Source organism: Micropterus salmoides, unplaced genomic scaffold, assembly GCF_014851395.1.
Source record: "Micropterus salmoides isolate LMB-PRFRI ecotype aquatic unplaced genomic scaffold, ASM1485139v1 Ms_hic_scaffold_8, whole genome shotgun sequence".
Classification (NCBI taxonomy): domain Eukaryota; kingdom Metazoa; phylum Chordata; class Actinopteri; order Centrarchiformes; family Centrarchidae; genus Micropterus; species Micropterus salmoides.
The window spans coordinates 8,165,708-8,184,646 of NW_024044570.1; the positions used below are offsets into that span (position 1 = coordinate 8,165,708).

Below are 18,939 nucleotides of genomic sequence, written 5' to 3' on the forward strand. Positions count from 1 at the left end.
GCATTGATGCAAGGAATTTGCGTCGATGCTTTTTAGTAATTGAATTAATCGAATGGTTTCAGCCTTACTTTGAAATATAGATTTTGAAAATATTATATTTTCCTTTTTTGCATCTCCATTGCATCTGAAATGGTAACAGAAAGTTTACTTACAATGGATTAGTTTCTAATCTATCAAATGAGACCAGAAATATCTATATAGGCGTAATGGTTGTGGAGTTATACCTGATTCATTTGTATGTTATTTTAGGTGTTTTTGTGCCTGGGGAAAGGGCAAGGATTTAAGAAGTTTTAAGTGTCAAACTCTAGTATGAATTCAGGACTGCACCTTCTTGAGGTTGAGTCCATGGGAGATGTTGTCAGCAGTGAGGAAGGCGGAAACCAGGTGGGTGATGGAGCCGGCCTCGCCGCAATGGGGACGAAACTGAAAGGTGTTCAGTCCTCTCTCCCTGTGGAGGAACAAATAATGATACTATGCACTACCAGTAGTAAAATATGACTGAGGTGTGAATTGGATTGCCATTCGATGTCATAAAACCTGAAATCCTTTGCATAATAGTTATCACAACATGCAGGACTTACTTGCGCAAGTTGTTGAGCACCATGATGTTGGCATACATGTAGAACAGGTAGTAGGTGTAGGGAGGGTTCTCATCTATTGTCCATTCCTCTGGCTTTGGGCTTTTGTAAGAGAACAAGTGGTCGCTGTGTTTGGACTCGTCATCCACGCTGTCAAATCCTGTGACCTACAGGACAACACAGACAATGTCAGCAGATTAGTTTTTTTCCATCAGTGCAGAAAGAAGTAGTTCAACTTCTTTTACTGTATACTGCTCAGTCAGTTCCCCCAAAAAAGTGTCACCAAATATCACTGAATAATCACGGAGCAAAATTAACAGAAATGGATGCTACTTCACTTCTAAAGTTCTCAGATTCCACATTTCATAGAAGTACTTACATATTTCAAGAATACATGCATTGTTTTGTGCTTTTGCGGATTGACTGTAGCCTCAAAGAGGGGGAGGAAAATGTTCTCCAGCATCTTGGAATAGTGTGGAAGTAATTTCTTCAACTTGAAAATATCACTGCAAGACAAAAGGAATAAATTCAGCTCATCTTCCGACAAACACCACAAACATTTAAGCAATTGTTTGCTTATTCATAACAGTATATTAAGTAATGTAATTATTCCTAACTTGATTGTAAACCTTTGGTTTAGAAGCAATGTTTTGGTAACACTGCCAAAAAACGATGGCAGAACAACTCAGTGGCTCAGTGTCATGTGCTGTGTGTTTGTGTGTAAGATTTCTGACTTTTTATCGTTTGTTTTTATATTTGTTAGATGTAAGATGTTAATATCAACACTATTCCAGGTAGTGTGCCTCAGGCTCATGTTTGGCAGTTTACGTCACGTAAACGGACTCTGGTCCGAAAATTTTGGGAAAGCTCCCTTGAGCTCGACATCACCAAGACCAAACGGCTGTGCGAAGTACCTTTTTTCAAACCACCTTTTGAACCTTATCAAAAAAACATCTGTTACCCTGTGACAGTCTATAAAAATGTATTTTCTTAGAATTCGTCTACTCAGGATTTATAATCTGTAACTCAAAGAAATTCTGAACTGAACACAGATATGATGGTTTTAATTCATTGTTAATCATTCAAAAGATATTGGTTTATCATTAACCGTGTATGTGTCTTACTGGCATGGCTGCTAATAATTTTGTTACATTTGTTATGTGGCTTTTAAAAATATGTCTTCTTTACAAGAGCCCCAGCACATTTAAATGGACCTTTTGTGTTAGTAGAACCGTGTTTATATCTTATTGTATAAAAAAAATGCTTGCTGTGTCAGTTTCCTCTGCTTTTACTGATCACTTACTAGATCCTGGGAATTTGGATCATCCATCTCATGTTCGGTGAGTGCATCTTATGTTGGATGAACCAGGATGCAAGGTTCTTCCACTCGCTGGCAGAGCGGCCGTAAATCGAAAAACGTGGCTCAGCGTGTTGGTACTTACTCTCCTCCAGATCTTTGGCCACTTCCTGAAACATAAACCAGTTATGATAGATGATTCAAGTCTTTGGTATATTGCTACAAAATACACTTACGATAACCATATTATAAACAAATATATACATGTTTGGAGGAGAAAATAAAAGGCAAAAAGCTAAATAAAGTTAAAAGCCCTACACATCATTGCTGTGTACAGATTTGTTTTTACTATCTCAAGGTATGTGTTAGTTAAGTGACACTTGAACTTTCGCTTCAAGTTAGTACAACCACAGATACATTGTTTTCCCTATATGCATTCAGGAGCTACAATCATATCAGTGCGCTACCAATTTTCACTTGCACACTGCGAGCATGGTAACACTCTTCGCTTGGCTCGCTTCTCATTCTTATCCTGTTATATGGGCAGCGTAACTCTGAGGTGTGGTACAGACTGGTTCGTCCTAATTTATTTTTCAGATGAATCTAAAAAAGTGGTTGTTAGTAAAAGAAGGACGGAGGTGACAGGGGGACCTTAGGTTAGTTAAGCAAATTAGTGATACAAACTAGTCCTTTCAAGCTAAAGAGAGGATGTTTCCTTTTGGATTTTAATGTGCAAATAAAATGCACCTCAGAAGGGAGGTGGTTTCTCATGTTGCCTATTTTTTATTATAATGTTTATACAGATAAATATCAAGCTGTAAAATGAAGACACAAAAGGTCAAACATGAACAATCGTATCTGTAATAATTCTGAGGTCATATTAAAATCGTTTTAGGGGTTGATGGTCAAAACATGCTGTGCTTGTTGTAAAATGTAAAATCACTGGAGAGCATCATAACCAACCAAAGTACTTTCCCCAAATCTAATGGTTGTAGTTCCTCCCCAGTAGACTGATCTTTGTGTGTTTGTTTATTATCTGCTCTAGCTTTCCCCAACTATTTGTTCAGAGTTGTGGTGAAAATAATGGCCCAATATGATGTGAAATTACATATTTTTCATTGGAAACGCTCACATAAAACTATAGGAAAACTGAAATTTTAGCTATTGTAATGTTCATTGTATGCTCATGGACACAAGAACAATTCTGCTGAGACATGTTGTGTTCCGGTTTTATATTCAAACATACACACTATGCGCACAAAAAAAGGTAATGGGAATAAAAAGCTCCTGGCATCTGTGCTTGGCACGGAGGCCATATCTAGAAAACACATACACGATATTATGTCCTTTTATAGCAATGTCATGATTCAAAATGTCTTATTTTATTTTTTGAAGACTGCTTCACTGATATTTTCATAACTCATTGTCATTCTTATTGCTCTGTGCAGTTCGTAAGCAGAAATCTAAGTTGACCAGATAAATGAAAACACTGTTGTGCAGGGCCTTTAAGTGATATCACCGCTTTAACTCATACTACACCTTGATGAGACGGGCAAAGTATTCTCCATTGATGTAGTTGTCTGTTTTCAAGTAAATCTCTCGCAGTTCGCTGGCTCCCACAGGGTTGTATTTTGAGTTGAACTTGTCAAACCGATGAAATGTTTGTCTTCCCTAGGACAGTGAATTGTGAGAGAGAGTGAATCTAATGTACTGATGAGCACATTCTCATTTCAACAAAGTGACTATATTGATTTTCAGATTACACATTAAGAGGACCTTGCATGGAATGTAGAAAATGATTGCATAACATCATAAGAAATGCATGAACACCCATAATTGTATCCTTGTGTCAAAAAGCACAGGTTAGTAAAATGAGCAGCAGCTCTTTGAAAATGACCAATTAATTCTTGAAGTCACATGGTTATGTGATTACCTGATCTATTTACCTCAAGGACAGTCATTTTAGATCAATTATACAAGGTAATTCTGATGAAGGCCATGACACTCTAGCTAAATAAATGTTACTGGAATTGTGCTTTTTAAAACGTTTGACAGTTATGAATTTGTCCTTACAGCGTGCACGTCCAGAGAGTCTACGGTGAGGTCGTAGGGGTCCATCTTTAGGTTTTTGAAGACTTCCTTGAGTGTGAGCTTCTGACCGCCCTTCTCCATGACCACACGATCTGCCTCTGTCTGGTATGTGGTCTTTATAAATTTCAGCAGATGCTTCTGGTTCATGCAAGCAGCAGCGTGTATATGTGTCCACCTGTGTTTGGAAAAATGGTGACAATGTGCATGACTTTATTGGACAAGTTACAGTAGATCCATTAACTTAAGTTTATTTAGACTGAAGGCAGTAAAGTTTAAAAATAATTTAAACAGCCTAAGTGCTCAGGATGAAGTAGCACTGCATACTGAACTAGATGGAAAAATACCAACCAACCTTTCTGACATTGTAGAAGTCTCTGTGTGGAACGGATTTCAGCTCTTTTGTCTCAGCCATTTCATTCATCATTTCATGAAGGTAGAACTTAGAGGACAGGAAGTTCAACCGCCTGTGACAGTAGGTTTTCCTTTGATGCAACACAAAACAAGATCAGCCAGACATTTCACGTGGGAAAATGTAGGATATTTCCATTTTTACAAACTTTACTGTCCCCCACAGTTTAGGAAGGGGAAAACTAGCCACACTATTTTGTGAAATACGAAGTAAAAAAGTGTAAAATGTTAATTTGACCTACTGTTGAGGATATTCAAAACGTTTGGGTACTCACGTTGGGCCGTCAGCTATCATTGCGAGGACCTGGCTCAGGTCTATGGCAAAGGTCTCAAGGTCTGGGTAAGGGAGGCTGCGAGGCTGCTGTTGTTTCAGGGCCTCTGCATTGTTGTAAACATGAATTATTCCATCCTTTATCTGCAGCTCATAGTTCAGGTCCTCAGGAATACCCTCCATGGAGTATGGGTCCTCCCCTTCACGAGGGCAAGGCCAAATGTCTAAAGACGATGGGATTAAATAAAATGGCAAATGAGGAATAATCATCTCAGTATCACACTATCTGGAGACACTATTCAAGACATTTACATCATATAGCTATTTTACCATGATAAAAGGCTTGAAAAGACCATTGAAAATAATCTGAGAGAGCGCGCAGCCCAAAAGGACATGCCCCCCCCCCGCGCTGCACTGGGACACTGACCACGTCATGGTCCACCTGATTCCTGCATACAGGCAAAAACTAAAGCTCAGTAAGCCTGTGATGAGGACATCAAAGCAGTGAAGCTGTAGAGGACCTTCAGGCTTGTTTGGACTACACTGACTGGGATGTTTTCAGGACTGCTACCAAGAGTCTGGATGAGTTCACTGATGCCGTGACAGCCTATATAAGTTTCTGCCAGGACAATGAAGAATGAGGATGTCTTGTGCGCCTTGTGTTGTCCCAGCTTAAATCCATCACAGATCCACTGCAGGTCGCCTATAGAGCCAACTGATCTGTAGACGATGCAGTAAACATGGCCCTTCACTACATCCTCCAGCACCTGGACTCCCCAGGAACCTATGCCAGGATCCTGTTTGTGGATTGAAGGTCTGCTTTCAATACCATCATCCTGACCCTGCTACAGGACAAACTCTCAGCTGAGTGTGCCTGACTCCATCTGTAGGTGGATCACAGACTTCCTGACGGACAGGAAGCAGCACGTGAAAATGGGAAGACATGCGTCTGACTCTAGGGCCATCAGCACCGGTTCACCTCAAGGCTGCGTTCTTTCTCCTCTGATCTTCTCCCTCTATACTAACAGCTGCACCTCCAGTCACCAGTCCACCAAGCTTCTGAAGTTTGCGGATGACACCACCCTCATTGGGCTCATCTCTCAATCTTTGTCGCGCCTCATCCAGCCTGTAATTAGTCACGAAAAGTGACTGACAAGCAGAAAATTTGAATGTTGAACAACAAAAGGGGCCGATACAGCTAACGTTAAATGGCCAGCGCGCCAAACCTTATCTTCTCCCAGTTTTCTTCTGTATTACTGCTTCAGCTGCTGCCCGATGTCTGTCACAGAGTGACTGGAGTACCGGTATTTCTCTCGTTGCTCCGGTGGCGACTACGTTTTGAATGATTAGTGGAGGGGTGGGAATTGGGGGGGTCACGGTAGGTTGCACACGGTTCATAAATCATTTCTCATCGCACGTAGGTCTCTGTTTTTAGGGGAACATGCAAGAGCCTGATGCGGGCAGGGATAATGGGCAGACAGCAGTGCACACAGAAGAGTGTCTCACACACTTTTACTGTTTTATTAAATCGCACACTTTTTGCGTTTATGTAATCGCACTTGACGTCATCTTGATTGCGATTAAATTGTGCAGCCCTGCCAGAGTTGATTTTTTCTCTCTACTGTGTGCTCCTTCAAAATTTTTTTATAACTTGCCTAATTTCCATATTTCTATTTTTCTACATTTAGTTATGTGAACTGTATGTTTGTTTACATGTAGCACCTCATCTCCAAAGCAAAGTCCTCCTGTAAAAAAAACTAATACTTTGCAATAAAGTTTATTCTGAATGTTACTGTTCTCCAAGTTGTAAAAATCCCTGTCAGGTTTGTGATATTACGATACGTTTTGCCACCTTAAACTGTAAGTAGCATTTAAGTCTGTCTTATGATGTAAAGAACAAAAGTGATGTGTTTAATAGGGCCCCTAATCTGTGAGACATTCTTAGAATTTTGTCAACATCTTTGCCTCTGAGTGAGAGCAGATTACAGTGGTTGGACCGCATGTTTCTGAGATCACCCGTCAGTAAAATACCATGTGTTCTCCTTGAAATTTCTGTTCTGCTGAAATTTGTGTTCCTGTAGGCTTTGGTGGTTGAAATGGCTACTTTGTTGTTTATGCATATTATCCAGACATCTGTTTATTCTAAACGAACTACACTTGTAGCTTCACTTTTTACTGGCTGTGGTTAGAGACGAGGAATAAAGCAGTTCCTCTTTATTCTCCGTTCAGAAGGGAGTGTTTTCATAGCACTTTGTCTATGAATCCCAACTCTAAAATAATGTTCTTTTGTACACTATTTTTTCTAACCCTTTGAGCTTATAAACATACTATATTTAGTTCCTATGTTAGACTTTGCAATTTTCAACACTAATCCAAACAAAATGTAATTTCTTTGCCTGGTCTGTTCAATTTTCCACTAATCCTACATATATGGCAGATGATAATCGCAAAAATATAATATGATGAGATTGAGAAGGTGAATTCTGACGTAATCTACAGTACATTTGATGGACAGATTCCCAGTGAAAATTGGTTCTATTCATGTATTAATACTCTTAAGAAAGAAAATGTTACTAATTCTTAACTCTTGTTTGCTGGGTTGCACTCAGGAGAAGCTTCTGAAAGCGTGTATCCCTATCTGTAGTCAGGAGTCGTTCAACTGACCTTGGTTCACACACTTAAATTGGCTCTGCTTGTTTCTACTCTCAGTCTTGTTTTGCTGACCTTGGATGTGAGTGGCACACAGAAAGTAGTCTTCATTTTGTCAGCTAATCGTGGCTTACTGCCGGCAGAGCCAAAATTCCATCCTTTTTAACGTGGGACCCAAACAGTTTTCACATGTACAGCATGAAAGTACTTAACCCCTAATAGAGTTGTGAAGTGGGAGGGGTGTTCTTTCATTAAATTGATATTCTTAATGTTTCTCAACATAGAAACACGGCACTCCCCAATGTTGTAACAATCCCATAGGTTTTTTATGGCCGACAGTTTGAATTATTTATGAGAAATAATTTTCTGTATGCCATCATGGAGAACAGGCTGATCAGAAGCTCGAATCAGAGTGGTAGCAAATTCTAAACGCATCATCGTTACAGTTGATAAGAAAACACATTTGCTGAAATCAACCCAAAATTTAAAAAATTTAAACTGAATAGTGTTTTCAGTTTCCTCAACACCATTATCTTAGCTTCCGCCTGCCCTAGCGGCATGTAACAAGATTTCAAGCTTGGTGATTGGATGTTTCTTGCGGGAACATAACTTGGAGTTGTTAAGTCTACCTTGAGGTTTTTATGTACACAGGTTTGTACCCTCTACAAGCCTGTAAAGAGTAAAGACTTTATGTATTAAAAAAAGCACGAGTATTAACCCATAGAGTTTTTCCAGTGAGGAAAAATTCTCAAAATGCTTACTTGGCAAGACCTCATCCTTCTCCCGCCACTTCTCATTTTCAGCATTGCGAAGAAAGCGGGCAGTGGTCCTGGGGAAGTGATGGTATATCAGTTTGGAGTATTTCTCTCTGATGAATAGTGCCTTAAGGAGAGTCTGGGCTGCCTGCTCATAATCGTCAACTGTGATCTGGAAAGATCATAGAAAAGTTTTAGCTTTTAGTTTTGCATTTTACTTCTCCAAGAAATCAGCCAGTTTAGGTCACTTGAGCAGTTCCAGCAACAGTCCCTGTGGAGGTATTTGAATCAACAAACAAGACAGGATGTGCAGAACCACTGTATCAAAATGCAGAAGTCTCTGCTGCAGACTTGCCATCCTAAGTGGTTTACATGCTACTCTATCCAGCTGACCAAACTTTGAGTTATCTTGGCGCCTACACTGATGAACCCATTTACATTTGCCCTCACGTTGACAACTTTCTGCCTGCTCTTTGGCTAGCACATTTCGGAAGCCATCATTCCTGATCAGCCTTGTGGCATGTGTACACTCTCTTAAGGAGAGTCTGGGCTGCCTGCTCATAATCGTTTCGATTCATTTATGTGTTTTTCTAGAGTCAAACCTGTTATTTAACTTGATTGACAGTTTTATCATTCCTGTTTTTGGGTATTGTTCTGCATTTGTACAGAGAATAAAACCTTTAAAATTGGGTGAAAACAGCCTTTCCTCTCATACCCTTAGACTAAACTTTTTGTTTCTCTAAAAGTTGTAAGAATGTAAAAATCTCTTCCCCTTTTGTTTTTTTTGGGGTGTGAAATTACCATTGCAGCCTCACTGGATCTCTACAATGGCTGTTCTCTTTTGTCCAATTGTTGCATGTGAATTTCTATATGTAAAGCCATTTTTTTTTAAATGATTGATGTGTTTTAATCATGTTTACCCCTGCACAGTAATCGCCACTGATGGTTACTCTCTGGAATTCTGGAAAGCTCTCTGGGAGACTGGGCTCAGGTGATGTTGGGGGGAGTACTGGGGAAACCACAGACAGGGGCCAGTCACAGCTTGCAGGTGAGTTCAGAGATAACGACTGTGAACGCTTCAACATGAAACTCTTCTTCCTAGTGACACAAGAGAGGACAAGTATTACCCTCATAACAAACCAATGCTTACATCTGCCTAATGTCCACTTTGTTGTTGCTTGGAGGTTTAAGATGAAAATGCTGAATAGAGGCATATTTGATCGATTTCCTACTTTTTAGCAGTCTCCTGAGAATGCTCCTCAGCCAGCTCCTTTCTCAGTGCCCGCTGCTTGTCCTCATGCAGACCGATGGGACAGTCCTCGGGCACGGTGAACAGTGCCATAACATTCTTGTTGTCTTCCTCTTTCAGGGCAGAGGCGTACACCTTCTCTGCCAACTGACGTACCTTCTCATCCACCTCATTTATTGACAATCGTGGGAAAAGCCGTGGCGTTTCTGAGGAAGTTGAGAAAGATTTGGGTTAAAGGAAATGGGTTTTTTTTGGTTTGCCAAGAAAGGTTGGGTTAGAAATGTTTAATATAAGTTATAATTTGCAATGATGGTAATGACTAGTTCTGGGTACAGAGCTTCATTTAATGTAGGACTGCAGTGAATGCTGGGTTATGTCAAATGACAATTATGATCAAGTCTTTTCCTTATAGTTAATAGTTTTAATGTTAGGTGGTGAATTCAGTGGAAAGGAGAACTTTCTTTCACTGGTGCTGGCCAAAGATTCATTTACAGAAGTTACATGCATGCTCTATTGTGACAGATTGTCTCATTAGCAGTACTTACTGAAGTAGTCTTACGTTATGTTTGTGTACTTACCACTGAGATTACAGTTTCAATGTAATTACATGGCTTTAGAATCGGAGTAACTTGCTAGCATGTTGTATTTCATCTCTAAGTGTGATGAAATATGGCAGAGGAGAAATAACATTATCTTAGCTGTAGGCTGTAAACAAACATGAAACCAGCAAATGGGAATTTGAGGCAGGGGGTTAAGGAATGGACTTGGCATGTTTTTCTTAAATCACACCAGTAAACATGTCTTGAGTGGCTGACTTGTGTTTCAGTGCTGGCAACGTGTTTTGCCAACGTGTGGGGAAGGTCACAGTAAATCAGTGTGTCCTTGACTGACAGTATCACCTCTCAATCCCAACGGTCACAGTCTCTGGGATTACACAGCACTGGGAATGGTATGCAACACAGAAAACATTTAAATATATCTTGCTTCCACAGTTTATTTGGTGGCTGGTGGATTACTCGGTTTGTTTGTGAAACAGTGCAACGGTTTTCAAATCAATCTAGTTGCATTGAATCCAATAGCATGACATTATCATGCCATTTAGTGCTATAAAAGGTATGCGTTATTTATCTGTATTGATGACTGCATGATTTGTAGATTTTTAGTTGACAGTTGATTGCCTTTTGAGTTTGATTGTGTTGTCATGCTTTTCATTGTTGCTGCATGTTGCAAGTCAGTCAAAATTATTTTTCTGTACAACTCAATTTATGTGTAAGTGTTTTTGCATAAACTCTAAACCAGATCAACTTTGGAACAGTTAAGTAAACATTCCCAGACTGACAAACAGATAGATATCCTGATAATTCACATTCAGATTTCCCTAGTTATTTCTGTAAATGGAAAAGGAATGTAGGACCCATTGTTGTTAGAACTGTGGTTATTAGCATACCATCATTTTTGTTCCCTAGACCTTTTGGTTGGAAAACTGAAATGTTTATTTGTACAGACCTAGTTCTCATATACCCATGGCATGAACTAGGGTCCTATTTTGAAACTTGAGACCCTGTGATTTCATATTTTCATTAGACTAGATGAAGGACAGCAGAGGTGTTTTTAAATAGCTTTGCCTGCTTGCTTAATCCCCCAAAACCACTGTTGCCATCCAACATACCATTAAGTAGATGTTTGGCTATTCTTATCACTGTTAATATTAATGTTGCAGCCAGTTTAGGTCACTTGAGCAGTTCCAGCAACAGTCCCTGTGGAGGTATTTGAATCAACAAACAAAAGACAGGATGTGCAGAACCACTGTATCAAAATGCAGAAGTCTCTGCTGCAGACTTGCCATCCTAAGTGGTTTACATGCTACTCTATCCAGCTGACCAAACTTTGAGTTATCTTGGCGCCTACACTGATGACCCATTAACATTTGCCCTCACGTTGACAACTTTCTGCCTGCTCTTTGGCTAGCACATTTCGGAAGCCATCATTCCTGATCAGCCTTGTGGCATGTGTACACTCTCCGTACTGGAACAGCTGCGTAGCCTCTAGGATGACCTTGACCTACATCCCCCATTATAGAAACCTGACCTACACAAAGCAGTCTGGGTATGTTGGGAGGGTCTTTTAACATATGTAATAAATTTTAATGATGCCGTTTGTTTTTTGGAATAATAGACATTGGTTGTAACCTGTCACAGGGTTTCTTACATCTATTAAAATGTTTAAAAGTATATACACCCCTTTGTTTCAGCTGTCAGTTTTATATCAGAATTTTCAGAATCAGAAAGTCAATCACCCATCAAATCTTACCACCTCAGGCCGTAGACATTGAATGAGCCTCTTAACTGGCAAATGTCATCACGCTGCATCAGTGTCACTACGCAGCTCTGTAATCAGTAGAGGACGCTGTCTGTCTCTTACCTTCTGCTGTGATTTTGGCCATGTTTGGCTCTTTCAGTCTCTGTTGAGTCAAGTATTTCAGCTTTCTCGTTGCTGCTTCTGTCTCTTCTGGATTCCCTAGCTCTTAGCTTGTGGCTCCACTGTTTTGCGGGCCACTTCCTGCCGGTTCTGTGAGAACTTTATAAAGTGTTGCTGAAACCTCTTGACACTGTCAAGACTGCCGTCAGGTCTGGTCTGTATCTACAATGAGACTGACTGTGTCAGGCTTTGCTCTGCTGTTTAGGTGGTCCAGTGCCTGGATGTATAATGCAGCTGCTAGTTGTTGCTGTCTTGAGTGACCCTCTCCTTCTCTATTTTAGGCTTTTGAGTGTGTCATGGTAACAGGGGCTGCTAATCCAAGCTGGTATGTCACAACTGGCTGCAAACATGTGAGCGGCTATCTGAGATGGGCCAATAAGGAGGGAATTAAATATTATGGCTGTAAGGTAATGTTAAAGGGTAATTTCAACTGGACCTTATTTCCCCATGTTTGTCTCTTTGGCTATGTTCAGCGTGCAGGCTAAAGTTACCCAAATCCGATTTTTTGCTCATATGTGACTCAGATCTGATCTTTTATTATTTCAGAAGCTAAAGTAGAATTCTGTTTCCTCTGTCTATCCTTTCAAGTTTATAACTACAGTTTTTAGTTTTGCTGCATAAATGTCCTAGGTTATTTGCTGTGACATTACTGCACCAATGGAAACATTTAATGAAAACACTCGTACATCAACACAATAAAGAAATCACCTGGAAAGTTAAAAGGACAGGTAAAGGTGGGATAAATATGAGAATATAATTAGTTGTGTTGGGGGCCATAGGATGATTTGTGCGTACATGATTATTCAGATATTGTCAGAGCCGATCCAAGCATCACACCAATGTAGCTCCTATAGTCGTGACAAAACAGTGCAATAGCGGCTGATGTCAAATTACTACACTGTATTATCAAGAGCATCCTCTAAATTCAGCACTAACCTGGTGTATTTTATGCTGTCATATAGTGGCCATTGGTCATTAGTCTGCACATGTAATTTGCACACTGTTCCTCTCCGTCACTAGGGGGTGCTGCAGCACCCTCCGCACCCCCCTTCCCGCCCTTGCTTGAGTTTGTCCGATAGGGCGCTCCAGACGTGACCATATTTGGACGAGATGGTGGAGCTAACGGCATTGTGTGAAGCTAGTTAGCTTGCTTAGCTAGGTTAGACAAATTAAAAACCAAATATGTCTAAATATGTTTGATTCCACTGAAAAGTAGTAGAGAACTTGTAAGAGTCAGAGGTAAAATTCATGTACTGTCACACACTACTGATAAAGCCTCTTGGATAAGAGTCAAAATGTGTTTGATTATCTTCAACCAAATCCAATTACCCACTTTGGAAAACTGTATGGAGAATTCACAGACTTCTCTCACAGAAAACTAGTGGAACCGGTTTGTGTGGTTGGCGCAAAACCATCTGGCTTTTGATATAGTTCTGCTTTGAAATATGCATTGGGTAAGTGTAGACATTTTCCATGTTGCCTGAAATATATAGCTCTTTAATACAGTTTGTTTCAGACTGCAATACATAAAACTGGAACAGCATTTTGCCTTTAATATTTTGTTGAAAAGTCACTAACTCTTCATAACAAGTTGCCAACTGATGACTCATTTTCCTACTTTGTAATTGCGAGAATAGGACATTGAAGCAAGAATGTAAAGTACTGTGCAGTTTAGTCCAGCACCAATGACACAGCTGGATTTGTTTGTCACATGGATTTATCAACACTGTCAACAGATGCTTGGTGAACTGTGGCACAATACTGTGGTTTTAATAAGTGGAAGTAAGAGTTCTGCTTGTGTTACTTCAGCGAGACCATTTTAAGTTGTTATGTTGTTCTGTATGTATGTTTAGGTGGCTGTGTATATTATGTTTTTACCAAACATTAAGTATTTACTCACCTTTCCCAAAGGAGGGTGTAGACTGCTGCTTAGAAAGGGGTGTGTCCCTTCGCTTCATCTTGATCTGTATTGACCCAAGAGAAACAAAGCTTTAATTAACAATGGACTAATCCATAGTTCAGTGGTGAAGCAGAGGAAATTCTGAGTGAGCTATAGTGTTTCAAGTCTAGTGTTATAAAAATTGTTTTATTGTTTGGCTACATGTGATGGCCACAGCCTCACAACCAGTTGAAGAACGGTAACCTCATTCACTGAGTTTATGCGGTTTTCTTTAGGATTAGTTTATATACCTTCATACACGTTAGACATTTGTTGCAAATATTTATTTTGTTACAAATAACTTACAGGACACTTAGTTCATTTCACATTATACTTTATTTAGTTGACTATACAGAAGCATCTTTTTGGGAGCGTGCACCATTAGTTACTTTTGGATTGTCATTTTGTTTGTATAATTTTGTTTCTGAGCTTACCAGTGTTGGATGCCACACCTGGGAGAGATCCAGGAAGTCTGCTGGCTTAAAGGGTTGGCGCTTGGAGCAGGAGCAGCTTTATAGGAGAGGTGGCCTAATTGGACACTACCACTGCTTGTTATGTCCAGGGAGGTGGCTTTATTCTCTCTTTAGATATCTTGGGGTTTAGATTTATATTATATTTGAGTATTTTGAGTTAGGTTAAGTAAAAGTACATTTCTTTTGGAATAAGTTTTTAGGTAGGTTTTGTTGTTGTTTGTAGTTATGTAGTAGTGCTGTTGTTGTTAGTCTTCCCCTGTGTGTCAAAATTGGTCTGATCAGCCAATATATAAGTCTCTTTTGTTTCTTATGTAGTAGGTCAGTTGTATTTTTGAGTCTCTTATGTTCAGAGCTTTAGTTATTGTTTGTTTATTTGACCTCTTTTGTAGGCCCAAAACTTTACCTTTATTTTGTTGTAATGATTTTTTGTAAAAAAAACCCTTACTTTTGACTTTCCGTCTTGACTGCTCATGCCTAACTGCCTGGTCCTCACACTACAACTATGAGGTTCTCGGATTCTGTTGCAGCATGTGCAACATTACGTTAAATAGTAGTAGATAAACATCAAACTTAGAATATTGACAGAAAACCACAGTATCATATTTTAGGTTCTCAGGAAGTACACCTGAGGGTAGTGGAACATGGTTGGGGGAGGGGGTGGGGTTCTCGGCTCTGTATTTAGGTTAAGTCTGGCTGGTACTGCGGTTGTGAAAGATTCAGATTGATAAAAAGTGAAAGCAGGAGCAGAAGGCAGCCTGTGTTCTAAAATAACAGATATATGCAGTGCATTTGAGAAATGTTTCATGTTGCATAAGTGTTAAGTTGCCAAAAAACCTCTTTTTTTTTTTTTTTTATTCATTCCAATGGGAGCGCCGCATTTTTACTAGCTGGTGAAAATGCCAGGAGTGTGACGAGGCGCTGAGCGTCTTTTCTGCACTGGGCGCTGAGTTCTGAGCGTTTTTTTTTTTTTCTGGTTGCCGAGAGTTGAAAAATGTTCAACTTTGGGGAAAAATTCTGCGCTCGTCACTGTCACTTTTTACCCAGCTGTCCAATCACAGTGCAGGAGGGGCCGGGACAAACACCACACCGAGCACATCCACAGTTTTTGTGAAGTCTGTCCGAGAGTACATGCACATAAGATGGCCGCTGTCCCCCTGCACATGCTCGCCCGATGACATCATCCATCCTGAAGTTTCCTTGTAGACATTGTCCGATGGTAATTTTGTTGACATCGCCCAACCCTAGTGGTGAGTTATTAACCTGTAACAAATGCAACTTTCATCCATAAAGTTATAACTGTGTACTGTCTCTACATCACAGTAACAACTTTATGTCCATTGACAGCCCGGAGGGTAACTAGTGTTTGGAAGGGAGCGGAGAGGTGTGTGCTGCAGCTCAGTGTTTTTCCACCGGTGTTTTTGAGGGCGTGTCAGTGGACTACAAACAAGCTGTGTCCAGGCAGTTCAGAGCAGTGTTTTCTGTGGGAGAAGGGAACTCACTTTGGGCTGGACTTGGGGCTTTTTCATTTTGCAAACCTATTACATGCACAAAGTCCTCATGACACACACAAGGCTCTCAGTAAGTCAAAATCAGCAGCAGACATACATGTTCTACACTGCATTACAGTGTTTTTACCCATCATGTATCCTTATATTCAGTTTGAAAATTTTGATTCATATTGGAACTGGTTTTTAGAATTATTTCTATGTAATGAGAGAAATCCGTGTTTTTTTAACTGTAAGAATACAATTTAGAGCAAAACAATTTTAATTTCTCTTCTATCAAGAAAAGTCTTTATTTTGTTTTTGCATTGGAAATGAAAAATTCTTTAAACTGGTTTGAATCCTACTTAAAGGAATACTTTGTGTCTAGGTAATCACACATCTGAGCTAACAAAAAGGATGCTACATGCTTTCACTGGCTCAGAATATGAAAAACAACAAAATATGTCACCATAATTATGCAGATGACACATAGACTGACTATGATCCCATACAAGTGCTGAGTAACTGTATTGAACAAATCCACAATTGGATGTTCCAGAATTTTCTTCTTTCTTCTTTCTTCTAAAGTCATTGTTTTTGGTACCAAGAAAGAACGGTTAAAAGTCAGCGCTCGGTTTCAGTCAGACCACAAACCAAGACAGAAGTGTGTAGTCATGGACTCAGACCTGAATTTTAGCAGTCACATTAAGACAATAACAAAGTCAGCCTACTATCTCCTGAAGAATTTATCAAGAATTAAAGTACTTATGTCTCAGCAGGCACTGGAAAAACTTGTCCATGCATTTATCTGTAGTAGTCTCAACTACTGTAACGGTGTCTTTACAGGTCTCCCTAAAAAATCGATCAAACTCCTCACTAAGACCAAAAAAAAGTGGATCACATCACTCCAGTTCTGAGGTCTTTACACTGGCTTCCTGTCTGTCAAAGAATTGATTTAAAAATACTGCTGTTGGTTAATAAACATAGACTATATATAAAGCACTCAGTGGTTTAGGACCAAAATACATTGCTGATTTTATGCAATGTTATGAACCATCCAGACCTCTCAGGTCGCCTGGGACAGGTCTGCTTTCTGTCCCCTGAGTCAAAACTAAACATTGAGAAGCAGCATTCAGCTTTTATGCCACTAATATCTAGAACAAACTCCCAGAAAACTGCAGGCCTGTTCTTTTAAATCAAGAATGAAGACTTGTTTTTTACCACTGCCTTTAAGTGAATCAAATTAAAGGCTGTAGATTGATAACTTATACTGCATTGTAACCTTTTTCTGTCCTGTTTTATCCTGTTTTTACTTTCTAATGAACTATTTTAAAAGTTGTATTTCAATGCTTTTTTTAATTCCCTGATGCTTTTATGTTTTATGTAAAGCACTTTGAATTGCCTTTTTGATCACATGTGCTATACAAATAAACTTGCCTTGCCTCGCCTTAAACTAAATAAAAGAGCTGGCCTGGGAAGAACAAGTTTTATAGGCGCGTAGCAGGAAGTAAGGCGTGGTTTTTTCCCCTGTTGAATAACCAACGTACAACTTGGTTGACCTACATATAAAATAGAAGCCTTGCATTTAATTGTTTCACAGAAATGCATGTAATGCCCATGTATCTTGTGTTTTCCCAAAGTGCTGTCTCAATCCTCATACAGCCTTTGGAGCCCTTGTGCTTGTGATGATCATTCAGGCAACAGTGAAAGTTTGAGGGTTCAGTTCTCTGGGCTTTGGCTGGACATCAAGACATAAATAACATTTTACCCCTGCCCATAATTGTGACTAAACCGTGTTTGATGTTGGTTGTCTGATTAATGAAAAAGTGTGCAACTGAGCTGATATGTGACTTGTAAGAGTAAGAAAGTAGAAAGCCAGTCAGTTGATTGAGACAGTTTCACTTTAAATACTGAAGGTTTTGGAATTTCCTGTATAATTTGTTCCCCTGTTTTTAGGCAACACACCCCCTTCTACCTCTTGACCGGGTTGCTGCACCCCCAAACCCACTCTCTCTAGATTTGCTTTTATATATATGTATACAGGAGTGGAAATTTTTGGCTCACCTGCCAATGGTACTGATAGATAAAAAACAAAAAATAATAATAAATCCACGGGCCAAAATAATAACTTGCCTTTTTATGTCAGGTAAACATTTCTTTCAGTACTGTTTATTGAGATTATAAGGTATTCTGTCGAATACAAACTTAAAAAAAGACACCAGATTGAAATCTGAAGCAAATTTAATAATAAATCTTTGTAATAGAAAACATTCTACATTTATTTATGCTAAGTACTAACAAAAAATCTACTTTTCATGCACAAAAATCACTGTAGGTTGAAGTTTTTACTCGCATATCGTAAATCATTTTGTGGCAAACAGCGGGTATAAATAAACGGGAAATGTACGGGGAAATATTTTAATGGGAGGATACCGGAAGAAGGTAAAATACGGAAGAAGTCAGTGGGAAACGGGAGGGTTGACAGGCACGCAGGTTACCGGTGGTAGCTAGCTAAATGCGAAAAACACTCCAGGTACTCCAAGCACGGCTTGATTGCTCCCGACTCCTATCCCCTAACGCCCACCCCATAACATATCTACGCCAATCAAAAACAAGAAACCTGAAATGAACATGAACACAGGGCTTAAAGTTCTCCGGCGCGAGGCGCTTTTGTATTCGACAATATATAAAGATGTCTGTGGAAAATATTCTTGCATATGTTTTAACTGTGGCGTGTTAGGTGTGTAAAGCACCGGTCTTCCTCTGCACAATTGGTGTCTCGGTGTCGGTGTATACTGAAAGAAAGGGGAATGGCACTTCCTGGCTATGTTTACATGCTAGCTGTAGTTAGGCTAATATAAAGCGACGCAACAGCAGTCCGTGTGTATTTATTGAAATAATAATGCGTTTTAGTGGTATATATCTTGGTTCAGATAATGGAGCCTCCGTGTTGTTATTTTGGTAACCACATAAAAAGTATAGGCAAACTAATAACCGCTCGGTTACATTGGTGGCATCGGTGGTCGTTTTGCTGTCAAGGTAGTTTGTAAAAGTTTCAGCTAGTTAGCTGACGCTAGCCACTGCTAACACGCGCATAGCTTCACTTTGTACAGTGTTCAGCTAGCACAAGTCGGAGATTTGATGTTGGTCTGTGTGGTTGTAGTCCGTAAGGGTAGACAAGAATTAAATGCATGAAGGCAATAACACCTGGCAAGATGTGGATGTAGGACGAGGACCCCCGTGGACTGCGGGGAAAGGCCATTTGCA

At 39.7% G+C, this 18,939-nt stretch overlaps 1 protein-coding gene across 1 annotated transcript in view; it reads right to left on the bottom strand.

Annotated features, from left to right (window-relative positions):
• The window catches only part of ampd3b (adenosine monophosphate deaminase 3b), a 29,720-nt gene that overhangs the window by 4,489 nt on the left and 6,292 nt on the right, over positions 1-18,939 (bottom strand). The window contains exons 2-13 of the mRNA XM_038705389.1: positions 13,677-13,740; positions 9,282-9,504; positions 8,970-9,147; positions 8,056-8,221; positions 4,650-4,869; positions 4,311-4,448; positions 3,949-4,141; positions 3,415-3,546; positions 1,882-2,045; positions 958-1,084; positions 582-745; positions 328-448 (exon numbers count right to left, since the gene is read on the bottom strand). Of these exons, the coding sequence (XP_038561317.1) occupies positions 328-448; positions 582-745; positions 958-1,084; positions 1,882-2,045; positions 3,415-3,546; positions 3,949-4,141; positions 4,311-4,448; positions 4,650-4,869; positions 8,056-8,221; positions 8,970-9,147; positions 9,282-9,504; positions 13,677-13,734 (1,884 nt within the window). The 5' untranslated portion in view covers positions 13,735-13,740. The remainder of the gene's footprint in view (positions 1-327; positions 449-581; positions 746-957; positions 1,085-1,881; positions 2,046-3,414; positions 3,547-3,948; positions 4,142-4,310; positions 4,449-4,649; positions 4,870-8,055; positions 8,222-8,969; positions 9,148-9,281; positions 9,505-13,676; positions 13,741-18,939) is intronic.